Here is a 21,874-nt window from a genome sequence, read left to right on the forward strand (position 1 = left end):
ACACTCCAGGGAATAAAGTCCAAATCTGCTTCACCTTTCCCTGTAACTTAGTTTAAAGGAAACGCAATATGCTGTTGTAAAAGTAGAAATGAAAGTTATTGAAGAATTCATTGAGGAATACTGCATTAAATATGGAGTTATATTTCAAATTAGGTCAAGGTAGTAGGAAGAATGAGATAATTTTAAATTGATTAAAAGTAGACTGAAAAGGAAATGTTTCTTTACTCAAGTGGAGGCAAGACATTTGGGATATTCTAAATGCAGCTGGAAGTTATAATGAGAGAGTCAGCAGGACTTGTGTGGTGAACATCAACATCCCTGTGGTTTTTGTTCAAGTTATTAGTTCTTATGGATCTTCTACTTATTGCTTTCATGGTTATTGTAACAAGGTGGTGGACCAATATCCAATCACAGGCATTACACCACAAGCCCATGGCTCCCACATCTAATTAATCCCAGTTTTAACTTGTAACATTGCTCCTGCAGCAAACATTTTCTGTTTAATCTTTTTATATGATTAATATATCAAAGAATACAGCCAGAAGACAGCACTTCAAATAAAATTAAAGCTATATCTCCAATTACACTGGACAATAAAGATTTTGCTTCCTGAACATTTTTGGGTGTATTTTATGGATTTTGGGCTACTGATCACAAAAATCACCTTAAAATTTTCCTATCACATAGTTTTTTTTAAAAAAGGTACAACATATTTATATGATTTCCTGTAATATTTTAAGTCTATTTCAAGCATACAAAACCATGAAGTGGAACAGATCATTGAAAATTAATTTTCTGCATTCAATTCAAGGAAGTGTGGTGGATATGCACAAGCTACATTTCCTCACCACTTCCCACAACAGAGCCACAGAGTGAATATGAGACTGTCATGTTGGGAAGAGTATCAAGTTCAGTGGGTTCACAGAGATAAGGGCAGCATGGTTGGTGTAGCCTTGACAGCGCCTACGATCGAGACTGGACCGGGGTTCAAGTCCCACGCTGTAAGAGGTTTGTTGGTTCTCCCCGTGTCTGCGTGGGTTTTCTATAGGGTCCCCGGTTTCCTCCCCCATTCAAAATGCACTGGGGGTATAGGTTAATGGGTGAAAATTGGGTGGCACGAACACGTAGGCCAAAATGACCAGTTAAATTTTTTTTTAAACTAGTGTTACAATCACACATAACTTTAATCAACAAACAGGAGACAAACAGGGGAAGAATGTTAAATGGTACTCGATCATTATTTCACTAAAGCAACTGTTGTGAGTGAGGAAACAAGTTTGGTTGGCCTCAAAGACAAGGACTCTGAACACAGTTTTGATAGGGAAGGATTTTATTTACAGAAGGCAAGTGTGGAAAACGGTAACTGATGCAGCGCGCACACACATATTTTACGGCAGCCATGGGAAATAGCGGATAATAACAAACAGGGAAAATGGTGTGAAAACAAAATACACACACATACAATGAACTGGTACATACAATAATCAGGGAAAAATCACTACAATGTCCCACCACCCCTTGACTCAGTGCAGGCACAGCTCCATGCTACAAGGGATACTAATTAAACATTCCCAACCCTTTTAACATCTTACCAACAGTTTCTCCATTACCCTTTGATATTCCTAGGCCTGGGTTGAAGCAAGGTGGTCCCAAGCTGGCAAAGAGAGAGAACAAAGAACACATGGCACTTTTATAGTACCAGCCCAGGTCATTAGCAGGGACAAATGGCTCAGTGCCAGGAGGGTTACAACAGCCAATGGCCCAAGGCCAAGTACAGGGAGGTGGAGAGTCCAGTCCAGGTATTTTACATGGAACCAACAGCAAGGTGTGCACTAATGGATGTGGCGGAACCAAACCTTGATTGGCAGCTGGTGTGTCCTCCGACTCGGTAGGAGGCACGGCTGTCACATGACAGCCACAACCCTTCCCAAAATAGCAACGATATAGACATTTACCTCAGACCTTGTTTGGACTCCGACAATAATGAACCTATACTTGACACACTCACACATTTGAGTACATGCACTAAAAACAGGGACTCTTACACTCACTTGATCTATCACAAACTACAGCTCAGCTTCAATGTAGTGCACGCCTTATCTGCATCAATTCCAGCGATGTCCACAATAGATGCCTGGCGCGGAGCATCATCCGGGACTTTGACCATGAGGAAGAGAGAAAGAAATGTGCTATGCACCTATGTTTTATACATCCTAATATGTGCTTCTTGCCAATAATGACCCAAGGTAATTTAAATTAGACAACGGCAGGTGTGTACTAATGGGTGGCCAGAGTCCACCCTTGATTGACAGGTGATGTGACTTCAGAATAAGTTTCAGACAGGGAGGATATGTGAACACCCACAAATCACACATTTCAGACAGGCAGGGAGACCATGTTTCTTCCACACACACACAACAGAGACATCTTCATTTATAACACAATATGTCTTCTGACTGACTGTAGGACATTCTCTACTGTGCAAAAGACAAGAGTGTCTGCAAGGAAACTGAAAGGTGACTTGTCAGAGGTTTATAAAATCATGAGGGATGGGATAAAGTGAGTGCTCACAGTCTTTTTCCCAGGGTAGATGATTCTAGAACTGGAGAGTTTATGGTGAGAGGGGGGAAATTTAAGAGGATCCAGACGGGCACCTTATTCAATTGGTATCTAGAATGAACTGCCAGAGGAAGTGGATGTGATTATAATGTTTGAAGACATTTGCACAGGTTTATATATAGAAAGAATTAGATGGATGTGGATGGAATGCAGGCAAATAGGTTTGGCCCAGAATGCCAATGCTTAGCACGGATCAGATGGGCTGAAGGACCCATTCCACGCTTATAAAACAGTAAAGTACAGATGGTTAAAGCCTGAAATAAAACAAATTAAAACTCTGGAAATAGTCAGCTGGTCTGGCAGCAACAATGGGGAGAAAAAAAAGAGCTAATGTATCAGGTAGAGTCAGATTCATATTCAGATTTATCATCAGAATCCATACAAAACATCACATACAACCCTGAGATTCTTTTTTCTGTGGGCGCAGAATGACCACTTACTGGTAGTGCAAAAAAAAGTGTACTCAACATACACATTGTAAACAAATAAAGAAATGTAAACAGACTGTGAAAAATCAATAAAGGGCAAAAGTATGAGTCCTTAAATGAGTAAACCACGAAAGTCTGCAGACACTATGGTTGAAGTAAATACCTTGATGAAGGTCTCAAGTCCAAAAAAGTTGGTTATGTATCTAAAATACACTGTTTGAAAGGGTTGCAGCTGTTCCTGGACCTGGTGAGTCTTGCGGCACCTCTACCTCTTTCCAGATGACAGCAGTGAGAACAGAGCATATGCTGGGTGATGTGGATCCTTGATGATTGCTGCTGCTCTCCAACAGCAGTGTTCCCTACATATATTCTTGATGGTGGGGAGGGTTTTGCCTGTGATGTCCTGGGCTGTGTCCACTACCTTTTGTACTGATCTTTCATCACATCCTACTCCAATTACAGATTTGTATATGGGTATCTGGATGACATGAGATTGACAGTGCCCTGACAAACATTTTAATTTTGACAAATAATGAACAGGACAGTCCTGACACCTTGTCATCAGTTAAAAATTAAAGTCAGCATGTTCTTGAGGGCATCCGCTGGGGTTCACAAACTGGTGAAACAGCAGCTGCCTCAGAGCAGCTCCTGGCAAGAATCTTGCATTAAATGAGAAATCAGCAAGAGACTGAACAAAAATAATATGCAAAATTCCAGAGGTTATTCTGGGACATTGCAGTTTGGTGACCTGTGTTATGTCGCAGACCATAGCAATAGAAATTCACCAAGACAGTGTTATTTTTAAAATAATATATTTATTAATGATTGTTAATAATATAACACCTTATTTAACTTATCTAAACTTAACCCCCAACTATGCGCAAATATACCTATGTGTGTGTCTGTGTGTGTGTTACATTACAGCTTAGGTACAATTCTGGAAAGTCATTCCCAAAGTGCAGTCTTAGAAATCCTGTGTTGAAACTCACACTTTTAAACTGATGCTCAGAAGTAAACAAAATAGAGAGAGTGCAGAGAAGGTTCACGAGAATGTTGACAGGATTTCAGGGTCTGAGTTACAGGGAAAGGTTGTGCAGACTCGGGCTTTTTTCTCTGGAGCGGAGAAGATTGAGAGGGGACTTGATAGAGGTGTTTAAGATTTTAAAAGGGACAGACAGAGTCAACGTGGATAGGCTTTTTCAATTAAGAGTGGGGGAGATTCAAACTAGAGGGCATGGTTTAAGATTGAAGGGGGAACATTATAAGGGGAAAATGAGGGGAAATTTCTTTACGCAAAGGGTGGTAGGGATGTGGAATGAGCTTCCGACAGACGTGGTCGAGGCGGGATCATTGGTTACTTTTAAGGAAAGACTGGATAGTTACATGGATAGGAGAGGACTGGAGGGGTATGGACCGGGTGCTGGTCAGTGGGACTAGGAGGGTGGGGATTTGTTCCGGCATGGACTAGTAGGGCCAAACTGGCCTGTTCTGTGCTGTAAGTGGTTATATAGTTATATGGTTAAGTAATGATGAAGGAGTTGAGATACTGAGTGATCAGACTTCTGAAAATGCATGAATCCTTGTCGAGATGCTTCTAGAGAAATGTCCTTTCATACAAATGGTTGTCATAACTCCCCTATTCCTTGCGTAGGGGAAACAAAACGTCTGACTTCCATGATGCTTCCAAAGCCAGTCACGGGTCAGACAAAATGACCATCAAAATGGTCACAATTCAAATGCATGAATAAACCTGCTTCCTTTACCCAGATATGGGTCAATCAAAATGACCATTACAATAGTCAATAATTACAATAATTCCCCTGACATGGCGAATTAGCAGAAATGTTCATTTCCACACAGTCATTTCACCTCTGTGTTCTTGCTAATCAATACTGAAAAACTGTTCCTTTAAGTGTTCCAAACACATGACTCATAATAGTATGACTCTCAGTAAGTGTCCCATCTGCTTTTCCTTGGATAAACAACCATTGTTCTTTTGTCTTCTTCCAGACCATTACTTTGGTTATAGTCAACATTCAATGGTGCCATGCAGTCTGCAACAAATGTTGTAAAATCTGTGAATGTTTGCACCCTAAACCAACCCCCCAAAGTAACACTCGCTAAAAAACAGGAGCTTGTAATACCTGTACATTTGTGTGATGCCCTCTCATTACTGGCAGAGTATCCACATGGTCTGTTTGCTTGTTCCTCTTGAATATCTGATGGGAACCTGCCTTCATAAGTCACGCCGATTCCAGTGCTGTTGATAAACAACTCAACATCTATCCTGTCAAGTTCCCCCTGTGATCTTGTACAGTGTACCCGAATAAGGTCACCCCTCATCCTCTAAACCGGTATGGAGGTGCCAATTCACAGGGCAGGAAAAGGCTAGAGGGTTGAAAACTAGTCTTCCCTCTATTAAGGACATCTTTAAGAGGCGATGTCTCAAAAAATCAGCTTCTATCAGCAAGAACCTTCATCAGAACAAGCCATGCCACTTCTCACAGCCACCATCAGGAAGGAGGTAGAGGAGCCTGAAGCTGCACATCCAACAGTACAAAAACAGCTTCTCCTCCATCTTCAGATTTATGAGCAGAAAATGAAACTATAGACACTACCCCACTTTTTCCCCTTTTTTCAGAAATTTATTATTTTAAAATATTTTATTTACAGAGCCATAATTTACTGTAATTTTGCACCTGTAATGCACACGACTGCTGCCTTAAAGCAACGTTTGTGACACATGTTCATGACAATAAACGTGATTCTGATTTGGAACTGTCTTGCTTCTCTTGAAAAGACAACCCTCTCACTGCAGGGAATAGGCTGAAAAATCTCCATTGGATTGCCCCAGTGTCACTATATCTTTTTAAGTAGGGAACTGAAGCTGTTCACAATATTCCAGGTGTGGCCTCAACAACATAGCTTAGCTCTGTAATAAAACCTCCCTCATCATAAACTCCAAATCCTTCACAATGAAGGCCAACATACTTTTTGCTTCTTAACCACTTGTTGGAACTGCTTGCTGACTTTATGTTATTCGTGCTCAAGAACACCTGGTTTTTCCTGTACTTCACTTATTTTATGAATTCTCTCCAAGTAGATAGTAATCTGTCTTTTGATTTCTGTCATCAAAGTGGCCTGATACTTCCCCACATTAAATTCTATTTGTCAGATTTTTGAATAATTGCTCAATCTGTGTCCTGTTGACATGAGCACCATATTCTTATCACATCCTTCCACCCATGTTTGTATTAAAAACACAAAAGTGCTGGAGAAGCTCAGCAGCTCCTGCAGTGTCCATAGGAGAAGATAGGTTCTCCTCCTCTCTTTCATGTTTCACTCCATTTGGTGCTCCAGTGCAAAATCTCTTCGAGGGATGCCCACCCTGAAGAAGTTCTCCTCCTCCCCTCCTCTGGAAGCTGTGAAACCTGCTGAGTTCCTCCCGCGCTTCTGTGTTTCACTAAATCAAAGCGTCCGCAGACATTCTTGTTTAACACTTATGTTTGTATCATGGGCAAACTTGGAAATTTCACACTCCATTCCCTCCTCTGGGTACAGGAAAAAACCCAAGTATCCAGCACCTATGAGAATCGGTAGATGTCAGATAAGTGAATTTGCCGGATGCTTGAGATTGTGTGTTGCACGGACTGACAAACTGACCGCCTGGGGCACTAATTTTAAATTTTTGTATTTTTCACCCATTTATTTTCAGAGTTTTGTTTTGCTGGTTGTTTGAGGTTGCCAGTTGCTTGAATTCTGGATAACATGGATTTTTATTGTAATTAGTAAACAACTGAGGACCAACCTGGGATACTCGAGCCTGGGAATAATCCATTTATTCCAACTTAGTGTTTTCTGTGTGACAGCCAAATTTCAATCCATTCTAATGTGCTCCAGTTTCCTCCCACCATTTGAAACATACTGGAGATGTAGGTTAATTGGGTGTAAATTGGGCAGCACGGACTCATGGGATGAAATAGCCTGTTATCATGCTGCATATCTAAATGTTAAAAAAAAACCTCATCCAATACCTTGTGTTCTTAATATATGCTCTGGCCTCTTATGTGGAACCTTGTCAAATACCTTTTGGAAATCTAAATATAGTACATCAACAGGTTCCCTTCTATCAACCCTCCCTGTCTCATCCTCAAAAGAATTTAAGCACATTTATCAAATTCATATATCCATGTTGACTCGGTTTAATATATTTCCTAAATTATTAGTTATTTCCTCTTTAATTATTGTTTCTGGCATGCAGCCAGCAATAGATATAAACTAACTGGCCTTTAGTTCCCTGCCTTCTGACTTCATTCTCTTTTTCAACAAGTTACATTGGCTATTTTCCAATGTTCTGAAATTTTCCTGGAATATACAAGTTTTTTTAAAATGGCAGCTATTGGATCTATCTGTCTTGGTAGTCGCTTCCAATTAAAACCCTTGGGCGCAGGCCGTCAGGTCCTGGCAACTTGCCCACCTTTGGCCTCATGAGCTTCTCTCATACTAGTTCCTCCCTGCTGTGTGAAATCAGGCCGTCGGTCAAAGGGATATATGCAGCGTCAGCCAGAAAACAGACTTATGTAAAAATATTGATTTACCATATCTGCATTTTCTTTTTTCCCGTTATTAATTCACCTTAGTTACCTACTTCCAATTTATATATCCACAGAAACTCTTATTGTTTCTTTCGATATGACAAGCAAGTTCTCTCTCAAAACTTTTTCTTTCCATTCCTATGAGCTGTTCAGTCTTTTGATGCTGAATCCTAAAATCTTCCCAGTCTGACCTCTCACCAGCCTGTTCTGCTTCATATGACCTACTTTTCAATTTAATCCTTTATTAACTGCACATTGTGCCATTTTATCATGAAATCCCCCTTCTTCTTTGACAAAATCTTTGCTGGTTCATCTTAGCCAACCAGTGTCATCTTCTATGACAGTTGCAGTTCCCTTCAAATATGCCCTAGAATTAATGGTGGCATTAATGGTTAGTGCAACACTATTACACTGCCAGTGACCGGGACCAGCTTTCAAATCCCACGATGTCTGTAAGGAGTTTGTATGTAGTCCTCATGTTTGTGTGGGATTCCTCAGTGAGCTCCGGTTTCCTTCCACTGTTCAAAACATATCAGGGGTGTAGGTCATTTGGGTGTAATTGGGTGGCACGGGCTTGTGGCCTGAAAGGGCCTGTTATCATTCTGAATGCATAAATTTATTAAAAAAGTACAATTTATATTTTCCCATGAATGCTCTGCCGCAAAGAAATATCCTTCATCCAAACTCCAGGCAGCCAATAAAACCTTTGAGACTCTCTGTCGTTGAGAGAGAACGCAGTGTCTGTTCCCCTCACCAAAGACTACTGTGTTTCTCATTGATGTGGAGCTCTAGTCTGCTTAAACATCCTGCCTGCAGTTCCACACTCATCCTATGTAATACCTATTCATCCTCTGGAATACACTCTGGATCCTCTACCTGCCTCTTCTGCAGTCACACTCTCCTGTCCCCATTTGTCAATTTCAGATTTATTGTCAGAGAACATACATGACATCACCTACAACCATAAGATTCTTTTTCCTGAGGATGAAACAGAATTACCACTTCTTGGCGGTGCTAAAAAAACCTACTCATTCACATTGGTCCCAGGTTATACTCCAATACCAGCAGCTTCCTATCTTCTACATGGTTCAAGACAAAAACTATAACAGTGTAAGCAGGCACATCGGGCACAAACGACTCCGATACCGGTGGCTGCTTACCCTACCACATTCTCTCGCACATGTATACACTTCACAGACAGAGACTTTCAAACACACTCCCGATTCTCTATACCATCGGAAGTGCGACTCCCTGCAAGCACTGATCTATTCCAGTACTACAGCTCAGGTCAGTGTGGTGCACATCTTACGCAGACTCCTCCAGCAATATCCACAGTGGCGACCTGGCATGGAGCGATATCCAGGACTTGGACCAAGAGGCAGAGAGAGAGAAAGGTGGTGTGCATCACTGTTTATACTGTTCTGAGCTGGGTGTCTGGCCCAATGATAACATTGAATCATTTTAAAGAGACACTGGTAAGATGTGGACAAATCGATGGCTGCAGTCCAACCTTGAATGGCAGATGATGCAACCCCTGAATAGGTTTCAGACAGGGAGGTCACGTGATCCTCCGCAATCAACAATATAACAGGGTAGCAGCTGTTTCTGAACCTGGTGCTACAAATCTTGTGGCACCTAGACCTCTTTCCTGATGGTTGCAGTGAGAACAGAGCACGTGCTGGGTGGTGTGGATTCTTGATGATTGCTGCTGCTCTCCGACGGCAGTGTTCCCTGTAGATGTTCTCAATGGTGGGGAGGATTTTGCCTGTGAAATCATGGGCTATGTCCACTACCTTTTGCAGGGCTTTACACTCAGGAGTATTGGTGTCCCCCATACCAGACCATGATGCAGCCGGTCAGCACACTTTCAAACACACATCTGTAGAAATTTGCCAGGGTTTCCAATGTCATACCAAACTTCCTCAAACTCCTGAGGAAGTAGAGGTATTGACATGCTTTCTTCACTATGCCATTAGTCTGTTGAATCCGGGAAAGATCCTCCAAGACAGTGACTCCCAAGGACTTAAATTTGGTGATCTCGGTGGTGTAACTGTCTCCTGGATTCTCATGTCTCGCTCATTCTCCTACTCCCTGATGCATGTAGTTCATTGGATCTGAGCCTCTGTTCCAATTAAAGAATGATATTTATTACAACTTTAAACATGCAGACCTTGCTCTGTTTGGTATGCCCTGATTTGAAGTACTTGACTCATCAAAATAGACAGAGAGAAAATTAAAGAAAATTACCCACCAATCACCTCCCTGTTGTCCTGTGATGATATGTAGCCTTTTATTGCAATGTAGATGCCATGACACTGGACAACATTTTATTTCAAATGGTTTGCTTCCTGAAAAAAATTGGGGATTCTGATAGACAACTTCAAGCCGAATACAAAAATAATTTCAGGTTTGCTGCAACACGTAGGAAGTTGGAGAAACATTAAATTAACTTTTTTTGAATTTAGCATGTTTAATTGCATAATGATGCTGACACGTTGCATTAATTCAACTGACTTAAAAAATGTCTTGCTATTGATTTTCATTTGTACTCAGCATCTGATTTCTCTCATGTCAGTGTCCAACAATAGTCGGCCAGTTTTGATGGATTCCAGTTGCCCTGATACCACTTTTCCATTGTTGCAATGTCCTGGTGAAACGTTTCACTATGTTTGTCACTAACTGTACCAAGATCAGTAGGGAAGTCCAAGTGCAAATACAAAAAAATGTATCTTCCTCGACTTAAAATATGGCAGGAAATCACAAAAATAGGTTATATCTAATAAACAATATCTTAAGTTGATTTTCATGATCAGCAGATTAAAATCCATAAAATCCAAAAGTGTTCATGAAGTAACATTTTCATTGTCCATTGTTATTGGCGAATGATTCAATTGGCTGAAGGGTCAAGAACAATGGGATATAGATTTACAGTGATTTGGCAAAATATTCAGGAGTTAAATGAGGAAGAGTAGTTAGGTGTAGCAAGCAAGTATGGTCTGGAAAGCACAGCCTGAGATTCAGCAAATTAACTGCCTCCATTCAAGAAATCCACAGATACTTTTAAGTGAGAAAAAAGTGCAGATCCTTGGGGAAAGAGATGGGGAACACAGGACTCATCAAATTGTTCTAGGAGGGAGCCAGCTAACAATCGATCAAATGGATACTTCTATACCATAACAATCTTTTGGTTCTAATGTGCACCAGGGTAAAAAGTGAAAGGGTTTGTCCAAAAAAGTGACATAAATCACATGGAGAAAATACTTTGTTGAAAAGCAATAAAAAAACAGGAAGAGTTCAAAATGAAGATTAACATAAAAAGCATTTCACCCCCTGCTAGAAGTTAATTAGCTTTATGTGTAATTGATACATGATGAGATTCACCATTAATTATACAAATCACATTCTTGATGACAACTTTTGTAACAAGCAGTAAAATTTGTAAACAAATTCCTATGCTAGTAATTAATCATGTAATTAAAATTCCATTTCCAATTAAAAATATCGGAACACCTGGGATGGAATTATCCAACCAATAAAAGATAGAGTGACTTTTATGAATGGGAGAAAAATTCACCAAGAAACATCATTTCATGTTGCTAAGTCTTGCTCCTAAACAGCAACTTAAATGTTTAGGTTAGCTTAGTGGTTAACACAACAATATTACTCCGCCAGCAACATGGATTCAAGTCTGGCGCTGTCTGAAAGGAGTTTCCAAGTTCTCCCTGTGTCTTCGTGGGTTTCCTCCAGGCGCTCCGGTTTCCTTCCCACACTCCAAAGACATACGGGGTTAGTAAGTAAATTGGTCACAAGGATGTATTTGGGTGGTGTGGGCTTGTGGGCCGGAAGGGCCTGCGACAAAGTTGTGGAACAATTTTTTAAAATTGTAAAATAAGAGCATTAAATGGCTCTGAAATACGTAATGGTTCTCAATGCCCAATAATACATGAGAATAGTTGAAGACGTTAATCAGGAGTGCCTGCCTACAGTCTCCAGTGATTAAAGGTCAATCTCTTAGATGTGATTGGGAGTTAACATTGGTGGCACAAAAATGTAAGGCAATGTCCATTTCCAACAAGAGAGTACCTATCCAACTGAATGGAGTTAAACAAGAAAGTCTGCAGATGCTGGGGTCGAGTGCAATACACAAATGTGCTGAAGAAACTCAACAGGTTCCACAGCGTCCATAGGAAGTAAAGAGTAACCAACATTTTGGGTTGGGCTCTTTGTCAGGTATATGGTTCTAAAAGTATTGAAAGGGGAGAGGAAGATGTTATCTACTAGCCTCCCTAAATCTGCTCCAGGTCCATGGCTGGAATACCAGCCAGGCTAACAAGTGAGTTCAGTTTGAGATTGGAGGAGGTCGCGAGACCATACAGCATGGAAACAGACCCGTTGGTCCAATGCATCCATGCCTACCAAGCTGCCCAGGTGCTCGAGTTCCACTTGCCCAAGCTTGGCTCATATCCCTCTAACCCTTCCCTAACTATGTGCCTATCCCCTCAGGTCCCATTCAATCTTCACCCCCTCACCTTAAACCCATGTTCTCTACTTTTAAACTTACAAACCCTGAGAAAAAGACTGTGATGATTTACCTTATCTGCAGGAACTTTTTCTATCCATGTATCTATCCAAAATTTTTCAAAACATTGGAATTGTACCAGCATTCATTGCTTCCTCTGGCACTCATTCCAGACAGTCACCACCCTCTGTTGCCTCTCAAGCCTTTAAATTCTTCATCTTAGACATGTCCCCTCTAGTTTCAGGTTCCCTACCCTAGGTAAAGCACTATGACCATTCATCTTATCTAAGCCCTTGTGATTTTATACAGGTACTTCTGACTTACGACCTATGTAACTTACATCCATCCGCACATAAGATTGGATTATGGTGAAAATCGGGCCTATCTATGGAAAATAATGCCTTTTGCAAGAGGTTGGCAGCGGTGGCCAAGCTCTCACGAGAGTTGTATTTGGTAAACTATAACAGGGATACGGGACAAGATATGACCGGTCGCCCAGAATGGATCACGGACATATGTCGGGGAGTATCTGTATAACAAAGATGTTTTTAGATGGTAATGATGAGCTTATTGTTGTATACAGATGTACAATGTACTTATGCACCAAAATTCTTACTTGCTGCAGCCACACAAGTATGTTTGTAAAACAAAAACAACTCCAACAGTATACATTAAATCATCCAAAAGTATGCATTAAATTGTTCACAGTTAAAGTGAAGCAAGGAAAAACAAGTGTGTTCCACACTGAACAGACAGGTTCTTTTTTGTGTTACCGTTATAGTTTATGGTTCGGGTTAGGGTAATGTAGGGAGGTTCAGAGCCTGATAGTCGTTGGAAAAAATATCTGCTCATGAACCTCGAGGTGCTGGACTTCCGGCTTCTCTGCCTTCTGCTTGAAAGTAGCATTGAAAAGAGGTTGTGATGGGGTGGGGGGGTGGTGGGGGGTGGTCACATCTCACATTGATGACTTCAATGGATGGGAGGTCAGAGTCCATAATGGACTTGGCTAGATTTGTTATTTTCTACAGCCTTTTCTGTTCCTGGGCACTGGAATTACCTAACCAGGCAGTGATATAATCGGTATACTTTTCCCCAGTACTCCTGTGAAAGTTTGATGGAGAATGTGATGACATGTCAAATCTCCACACACTTCTTTGAAAGCATAGGTATTGGTGTGTTTTCTACACAGTTGCCTCAATGTACTGACTCCAACAGAGGCCCTCCGATATCGTCAAGTTTATTGTCATCTGATTGCACAAGTTCAGTCTGACAAAACAGCATTCTCCAGACCTCGGAGCAAAACATGCAGACACACAACCAGATATAACACACTTACAGACAAACAATACATATAAAGAACAAGTATTTTAGCAGAGGTCGACAGCATCGAGTCCACGCTGCTGAAGATCCAGCTGCGCTGGGTGGGTCACGTCTCCAGAATGGAGGACCATCGCCTTCCCAAGATCCTGTTATATGGCGAGCTCTCCACTGGCCACCGTGACAGAGGTGCACCAAAGAAAAGGTACAAGGACTGCCTAAAGAAATCTCTTGGTGCCTGCCACATTGACCACCGCCAGTGGGCTGATATCGCCTCAAGCCGTGCATCTTGGCGCCTCACAGTTTGGCGGGCAGCAACCTCCTTTGAAGAAGACCGCAGAGCCCACCTCACTGACAAAAGGCAAAGGAGGAAAAACCCAACACCCAACCCCAACCCACCAATTTTCCCCTGCAGCCGCTGCAACCGTGTCTGCCTGTCCCGCATCGGACTTGTCAGCCACAAACGAGCCTGCAGCTGACGTGGACTTTTACTCCCTCCATAAATCTTCGTCCGCGAAGCCAAGCCAAAGAAGATTTTATCAGAATCAGCATCAGAATTTATTGTCATGAGCAAGTCATGAAATTGGGTGTTTGCAGCAGAATCAAAGAGCAAACATTCAGATTATAACCATCTCATGGCATTACTATATTAAAAAAATGGCAATAACAGTGTATGAAAAGTAAGGCAGTTCTTTGGTTCATTGATTATTCAGGAATCTGATAGCAGCGGGGAAGAAGCTGTCCTTGTGCCGCTGAGTGCTCGTCTAGGCTCCTGTACGTTTTACCCGATGGTAACAGAGTGAAGAGGGTGTAGCCTGGGTGGTGATAGTCTTTGAGGATAGAGGTTGCTTTTTTAAGACACAGCCTCATGTAGATGTCCTCGATTGGGTGAAGTCTGGTGCCTGTGATGTCAACCCTTGGGAGTTTATTTTGTCCTGAGAGTTGGCACCTCCATACCAGGCAATGATGCAACCAACCAGAATGTTCTCCACGGTACTCCTATGGAAGATTACAAGAGTTTTCGGTGACATACCGAATCTCCTCAGACATCTCATAAGGTATAGCTGCTGGTGAGCCTTCTTTGTGATTGCATCAGCGTGGAGGTTCCAGGACAGATCCTCGGAGATGTTGACACTCAGCAATTTGGAGTTTTGACCCTCTCCACTACTGAGCCCTCAATAAGGACTGGGTCACGTTCCTCTGACTTCCTCCTGAAGTCCACAATCAACTCCTTGGTTCTGCTGACGTTGAGCACAAGGTTGTTGTCGTTACACCATTCAACGAGCTAATCTATCTCCTTCCTGTACACTTCCTCATTGCCATTTGTGATTCTGCCAACAACTTGTGGTGTTGACGCCAATCTTGTAGATGGCATTGGAATTGCACCTGGCTACACATTCGTAATGTGTATAATGAGTAGAGCAGTGGGCTAAGCATGCAGGTGCACCCGTGTTGATGATCAATGCGGCGGAGACATTGTTTCCAATTCGTACTTACTATGGTCTTCCAATGAGAAAGTCGAGGATCCAGTTGCAGAGGTGGGTACAGAGGCCTAGAGTCTGTTGCTTCTTGACCAGCACTGAGGGAATAATGGTATTGAAGGCCAAGCTGTAGTCTATAAAGAACAGCCATATGTATGCGTTGCTGTTTTTGAGGTTACCAGAGCTGAGTGGAGAGCTAGCGATATTGCATCTGCCATAGGAGCAATTGTGATGATAGGTGAATTGTAGAGGGTCCAGATCTTTACTTAGATATGGGTTAATTCTGTAGAAAAAAAAACAAATTAGTTGTAAACTTCCTACTCACTACTGTGTGTAACTCCAGTCAATAGTACCCTCTGCCTAAACTGCTGAGTTGAAGTGAATTAATACCACTCTGTGTCACAAGTTCCCTGGATCATTTGATCTCTATTGCCCAATCAGCTTCCTGCTGATCTGAGCTTTTCAACTCAAACTGCCTGAGTCACCTGACTCCAATTGCCAGGTGCAGCCTTCAGATAAAATCCCTGTTGAAGTCTGCTACAATTCTGGCTATGTCGTGCCTCTCAAAGCATTTCATCACAGTAGAAGTTAATGCTACTGGTGGTAGTTGTTGAGGCAGACCACGCTACTCTTCTTGGGAACCGAGATGATTGATGCCCTTTTGAAGCTGATGGGAATCTCTGATTGCCATAATGAAAGGTTGAAAATGACCTTGAATGCTCCGGCTAGTTGGTTGGCACCAATTTTCAGTACCCTATCAGGTATGCTGACAGAGCCTGATGCCTTGCAAGTGTTCACCCTCTTGGATGATGTTCTGACATTGCACTCAGAGATAGATATCAGCCTTTTCAAGGATTTTCTAGTAGGCACTGCTTGGTTCTTCTTCTTAAAGAGGCATAGAAGGTGTTCAGCTCATCGGGTGGTGAAGCATCACAGCCATCTATAGTGTTCACCCTCGCCTTTGTAGGCTGTAAAGGCCTGCACTCTCTGCCATGGCTGGCATGTATCTCTGTCTTAAGCTTCCTCTGGAATTGCCACTTTGCTTCAGAGATGACCTTCCGCGGGTAAAGATCTTGATCCCTGGCCTTAAACTCCCTTGTTCTCACCCTCAGCAGGTTGTGGATTCGCTGATTCATTCAGGGCTTCTGGTTGGGGAACACACACTCATCCAGGCAGGTCTTGTTGAAGTCAGTGTCACCTGTTGCATATTCATTCAAGTCTGTGGATGCTCTTGAATATGTTCCAGTCCACTGATCCAAAGCAGTCCTGCAAATGCTCCTCCACCTCCCTCAACATAACTATGCAAATAAATAAATAAATAAATTTTGCTTTGTACATATAAGAGTCTCGGCTGGTCAGTGTGAGTAGTTCCTTTGGTCATTCAGTTTTATCACTGCCTGTAGGAAGCAGCTGTTCCTCAGCCTGGTCGTGCTGGCTCTGATCCTCCTGTATCTCTTCCCTGACAAGAGCAGCTGAAAGATGCTGTGTGCAGGATGGAAGAGGTTCTCAATGATTTTGCGTGCTCTCTTCAGATAACGATAGGGAGGGAGACTCTAGTGATCCTCTCTACCACTCTTATGGTCCTGTGGATTGACCCCCGATCCATTTCTCTGCAGCAACCGTACCACATTGTGATGCAGCCAGCCTGGACACCCTTGATAGAGCTCCTGTAGAAGACTGACATAATGGTGGTTGGTAGCCTTTCCCACCAGTCTTCTGAGGAAATGCAGTTGCTGTAGAGCCTTCCTGACAAGTGAGGAGATGTTGAATGTCCAAGGAAGCTGGTGCTCTCCACTCCCTCCACTAGAGTTGTTGATGTGTAGTCATTCCTGGCCCCCCTGAAGTCCATGATCATCTCCCTTGTCTCGTCCACATTGAGTCTCAGGTTGTTATTCTCACGCCATATCACAAGATTTTCCACCTCTTTGTAGTATGACTCATCGTTGTTGCTGATGAGGCCAACTACTGTTGTGTCATCTGCAAACTTGATGACACTATTGGAGCTGGATCTGGTGATACAGTCGTGGGTCAGAAATCTGAACAGAAGTGAGCTGAGTCCATGCACAGTGATATGTGGTCTCTCAAGGACTTAAAGGTACTAACCCTCTCCATCACCGTCTCATAAATGCAGACAGGTGCAGTTGGAGGGAAACCAGTGATGGTATTGCAGACAGGAGACATAATCTGACTCAGATGCATTGAGAAGCAGAGCAATCCTGTTGGCTACAACCAGTAAAATTTTAATTATGACTCGTTTCACTCTTTATTAGCCTCAGCTGAAGAGTATTCGTCATCTTTTTATTTGGCTCGGTGAATTTATCTGTTACTTAATTATGTCCCTTTACTCTGGAAGATTGAGGAGGAGCTTGTTAGATGGAGGACTGTGCCCATAACACTGGTGGACAAAGTTAACTGTCAGAATGAAGGTGATGCCAAGGCTCCAGTATTTTTTTCAATCGTTATCCATTTAATTGCCCCAGGGCTTTTTTAAGATGCTCAACAAATGTGTCAGAAGGTCCCTATGGAATAGTGAAGTGGGACTATAATTTGGGAGGTTTAAAATTACCTGATTTCAAAAAATATTACTAGGAAGCCCAGGTTTATTTCCTCACTCTTTGAGGGAGGGCTCCCCTCCCCCCAGGCACAAATTGGGGTACATGTGGTAGGTACATGTGGTATATGTAAATAGGACACTAAATTAATTCCTAAGAAAACAGATCACCCCATACTAAAGCATGTACTTCAGATATGGCAAAGAATAAATTAATGTATTGGATTAAAGGTGGGGGTATCACCCAAAGTACCCTTGAAACCAGAACCCTTGACTCTGGGTAATAAAATCCCAGACACTTGGTGCCAGAAAGGGATTAGATGTATCAAGGATTGTTGCAAGCGAAGGCAGCTCATGTTACTCAAGCAATTGAGGAACAAATTCAACAGGGGAATGTGTGTAAATTTATCTCTAAGATGTATTAATATTCCAAAGTGAGGGCCCGAAGTGGGCTTACACAGGCCGAGGGAGAGATGGAAGTTGGACTTGGGCATAACAATCAATGAAGAGTGGTGACAAAACCTGTGTCTGTACAGCGTGACTGGAGTCATACAGGTTGGTGCAATACAACTTCCTGCACCAGCTGTACCTCACACTTCAAAAATTACATAAGTCAAAGCCAGAAATTTTGGAAACGTGCTTTAGATGTGGTGTGGAGATTGGAACCTTTGTCCACTCCACCTGGTTATGTACAAGGGGGAGATGCTTCTGGGAGGACCTGGGGGGCATTCTGAAAAAAATTACAAAAGTGGGTTTTCCACAGGATCAGGAGTTGTACCTTCTGGGAGATATTGGGGCAATGAGTTTTACACAAGCCAAATACCAAATTCAGTTCATGAAGGTTGGCCTGTCAGTACCCAGGAAGTATATAATGGTTACATGGAAGTCCGACTCCCAATTAAATATCACACGATGGAATATGGAAACGCAGACTTGCATTCCCCTGGAGAAAATCACATACAATCTAAGGATGAACTATGACACGTTCGTTAGAGTGTGGCAGTCCTATTTGAAATACATTGGGATGCGGACTTGATTAGCTCCCCCCTTTCAAAATATGGGTACTGTAAAATCCATCCCAGCAGGGAAATGAGTGGAATTAAGGACATGACGCGGCGACGTGCTTTTTTAGTTTTGTTTTTAGTTTTTTTCCTTTTATTCCTTACCTTTGTTATTTAGTCACCCTGGTTTTTTCCAAAGTTTCTGTAGGGGTTGTGGACCCCACTAGTAATTGTATCTGTATCATTTATATGACCACATGTATTGAGGTAGGGTTAGGGAGGTGGGAGAGGGGGATAAATACAGAATCTGTATGTTATATGAATGTTGAAAGGGATTGTAATGGTTGTTTGAATTTTTTATGAGTCTATGAAAATCAAAAAATAAAAATATTCAAAAATAAATTTGTCTTGTTTCTCCTCTGTGCTGATTTGCAACATTAACTCCAGGAAATTTAAATTCCTCTTCAGTCTCACTATGTTTACATTGCCCATCACATTGAAAGCCCTTTGAAAATCAATAATTACTTTTTAATAGGAGCTCGCTAACAGTATTGGTTCATTTTATGCTCCAGTTGAAAGACATCCTTTAAAAGCTGTGACATCCAGATTTCTTCATCTTTATTACCTTTTCTTTCTTTCCGATTGAAAAAAATACTCTGTAGCTCCTCTTGGTAATCCCACCACGGAAATGATCTGCAGTAACTCTGTCCCATTTTCCATCTGCGACACTTAACCCCTTGGGTGGATGAAGAACATCAAGGCACTGGTGCAGGGAGGAGGTAGGATTAGAGAGAGATGATGCAGGAGGGAGGGGTGGAGGTTTACCAGAAGTATTGGATTCAGTCCCGGGACAGGAGGAGGCCAGGCAGGTTGAGTTTGCACAGCCTGGGACCAATATCCTTTCAGGCACATTTACTGGTGATGTTGGGAAGAGTTTAAGTTAACTTGGCAAGGGCAGAGGACGCTGAGCAAAGATTCAGGAGGAGGGAGCAAGGCAAATCTAAAAGCCTTTTGCAAAAAGAAAATCCACAATTAGTGCAGATGCTGGAAATCTGAAATAAAGCCAGTTAGTGCTGGCAGAACTCAGCAGGACAGGGAGCGTCTGTGGTGAACGTTTCAGATCCAGGACCCTTTTTAATGGTTCAATGAACATACCTCACTACATCACACATTTAACCATAGAAAGGAGAATGAACTTATCCATCTCAAACCTTGGAAGAATAGACGACACTATCTATGTTGGGGTGACCAACCTTTTAATTTTTAATTTCGACATACATCACGGTAATAGGTCATTTTGGCCCACGAGTCCGCGCTGCAGGATCAGCGCCAAGGGGGGGGGGCATTCATAGGCATTGCCCCCCCCCCACCAGCTCGCGGACATCACCCCCAAATGAGGAATTGTGACCAACCCCACCCGCAAAACTAGTGTCACTAGCGTGCATTGTGTCACTAGCTTCTAGCATCACCAGTGTCCAGCGTCACTAGTCTCCACGCAATATAAGCAGTGCATTTGTTTGTTACATCGGAGGGAAGGAGACAGTGGCACCACACAGAGGAGGTTCATGGTAAGCAGGTAGGCACCACCACCACCAACCCCCGAGTAAGTTTTCAAACTTCAGATTGTGCCCCCCGCAGTTACCCTAATGCCTCCTACTAAAACTTGTTCTGACACCAACCCTGTCATATTGCCCAATTAACCTACACCCTGGTATGTACTTGTGGGCTGAAATGGCCCGTTACCGTGCTGTATGTCTAAATTAAAAATTAAAAGGTTGGCCACCCCTGGTACCTTTGATAGGAATACAAGGCAGCCAACGTCATAAAGGACTCCATCACCCTGGTCACAACCTCTTCTCATTGCTCCCTTCAGGCAGAAGATATAGAAGCCTGAAATCTGGCACCTCTAGAATAGTTCAAGAATAGTTTTTCTCCAACAGCGATCAGGCTCTTGACCCTCCCCATATTACCCTAATTGTATCCATAAACAACTCTGGGATCACCAAAAGATCTGTCTGCATTGTTGAAACATCACTTTTTATGTTGCACTGATTGCAACTGTGAATATTTATTTATCATTCCTGTTTTTATTTATTATCTTTTTTCTGTATGAGTATACTTTGGTGATTTTCACAGAACTTTGGTAGTGGGATCATGTAGTTGGTGAAAATGGCAAAGTAGAATATGCTGGATGTGAAGGCTGTTGGGGTGGTGATTTAATTTATATCATTATAGTTTGTGTATTTTATGGATGTGGTCGCAGTAAGAATTTCTGTGCATCTCCACATGTTGATGAACTCATATATCTCACCCTAGTTGACAGTAGCAAGCATTTATACTCTTCCTTGTCTTCTGCCAGCACTTTAACTCCTTGCCATTAAAACAGTACTTTCTCTGTTTCAGGGGTGTGGTGCAGATTGACATCAACCTCGAGAGCCTGGATATTGACCAGTGTTCCACAGGAGATGGGTGGTTTGCTGATTCCCATCGTTGTGATGTGAAGACGACGAAGGTAGGGGAAAAGCGGCTGCAGATGGAGCAGCACACCGTCTGCAGGAGGAACTCAGCAGGTCGAACAGCAGCAGTGGGAGAAAATGAATGGGCGATGTTTCAGCTTTCCAGCCCAACCCTGAGTCATACTGAGTGGGGCAGGAACCCACTGAATGGAGGTGATAAGGTTCTCCTTCAGGTTCCATCCACCTCCACCAACATTTTAAAAGGTTCAAAGGTTCCATGTATTGTCACGTAATATTACATTAAAAATGTAATGTACATGATGCACCATCAATAACTTCAAAGACTGGAAGTTGTAGAGAAACTGATAAGCTTTTATTCACAAGAGAATGAATGTCCATCCATACTGGTCGACTGCCCTGAACTGAGGAGGGAATGTGGTCCAGTCGACTTTATTCAGGGGTCAGTGGGAGGAGCCTCAGGCACAGTCAGCAAGGAGTGTGTCCTAGTACATCCAAACATATACAGAGTGAGTTACCACATTCACATCTTGCTTTTAAAAAGAGTCCAGCGGGGTGAAGTGATTTAAAAGTTCTTACAGATTAAGTCTTTCAGGTGGGCTGGTCTGCCATTGCAATCATTGTAGTGTCGGCTGCGGTGCAAGTGTTGAACCTCGGTTGGTGTGGGAACCTGTATGTTGTCATCAACGATGGTTTGGTGTATGCGTGGCACCGGATCTGACATGTTCTCCACTGAGGTAGGGATTACATGCCATGACACTGGTGGATCGTGGATAATGGTAGATGAAGAGGCACCAGGTCCCGAACAGGGAATGTTTCCTCGTGCCTATCGGGGTACACCACAAAGGCGTAATGGAGGTCGGCATAGAGGAGATGGACACTTTTGACC

General features: G+C 42.5%; 1 protein-coding gene across 1 annotated transcript in view; it reads left to right on the plus strand.

Moving 5' to 3' along the window:
* LOC138746666 (metabotropic glycine receptor-like) overlaps positions 1-21,874 on the plus strand; it is a 115,924-nt gene that overhangs the window by 15,748 nt on the left and 78,302 nt on the right. The window contains exon 2 of the mRNA XM_069904957.1: positions 20,915-21,023. Coding sequence (XP_069761058.1) covers positions 20,915-21,023 — 109 coding nt within the window. The remainder of the gene's footprint in view (positions 1-20,914; positions 21,024-21,874) is intronic.

Source organism: Narcine bancroftii, chromosome 12 (assembly GCF_036971445.1).
Source record: "Narcine bancroftii isolate sNarBan1 chromosome 12, sNarBan1.hap1, whole genome shotgun sequence".
NCBI lineage: Eukaryota > Metazoa > Chordata > Chondrichthyes > Torpediniformes > Narcinidae > Narcine > Narcine bancroftii.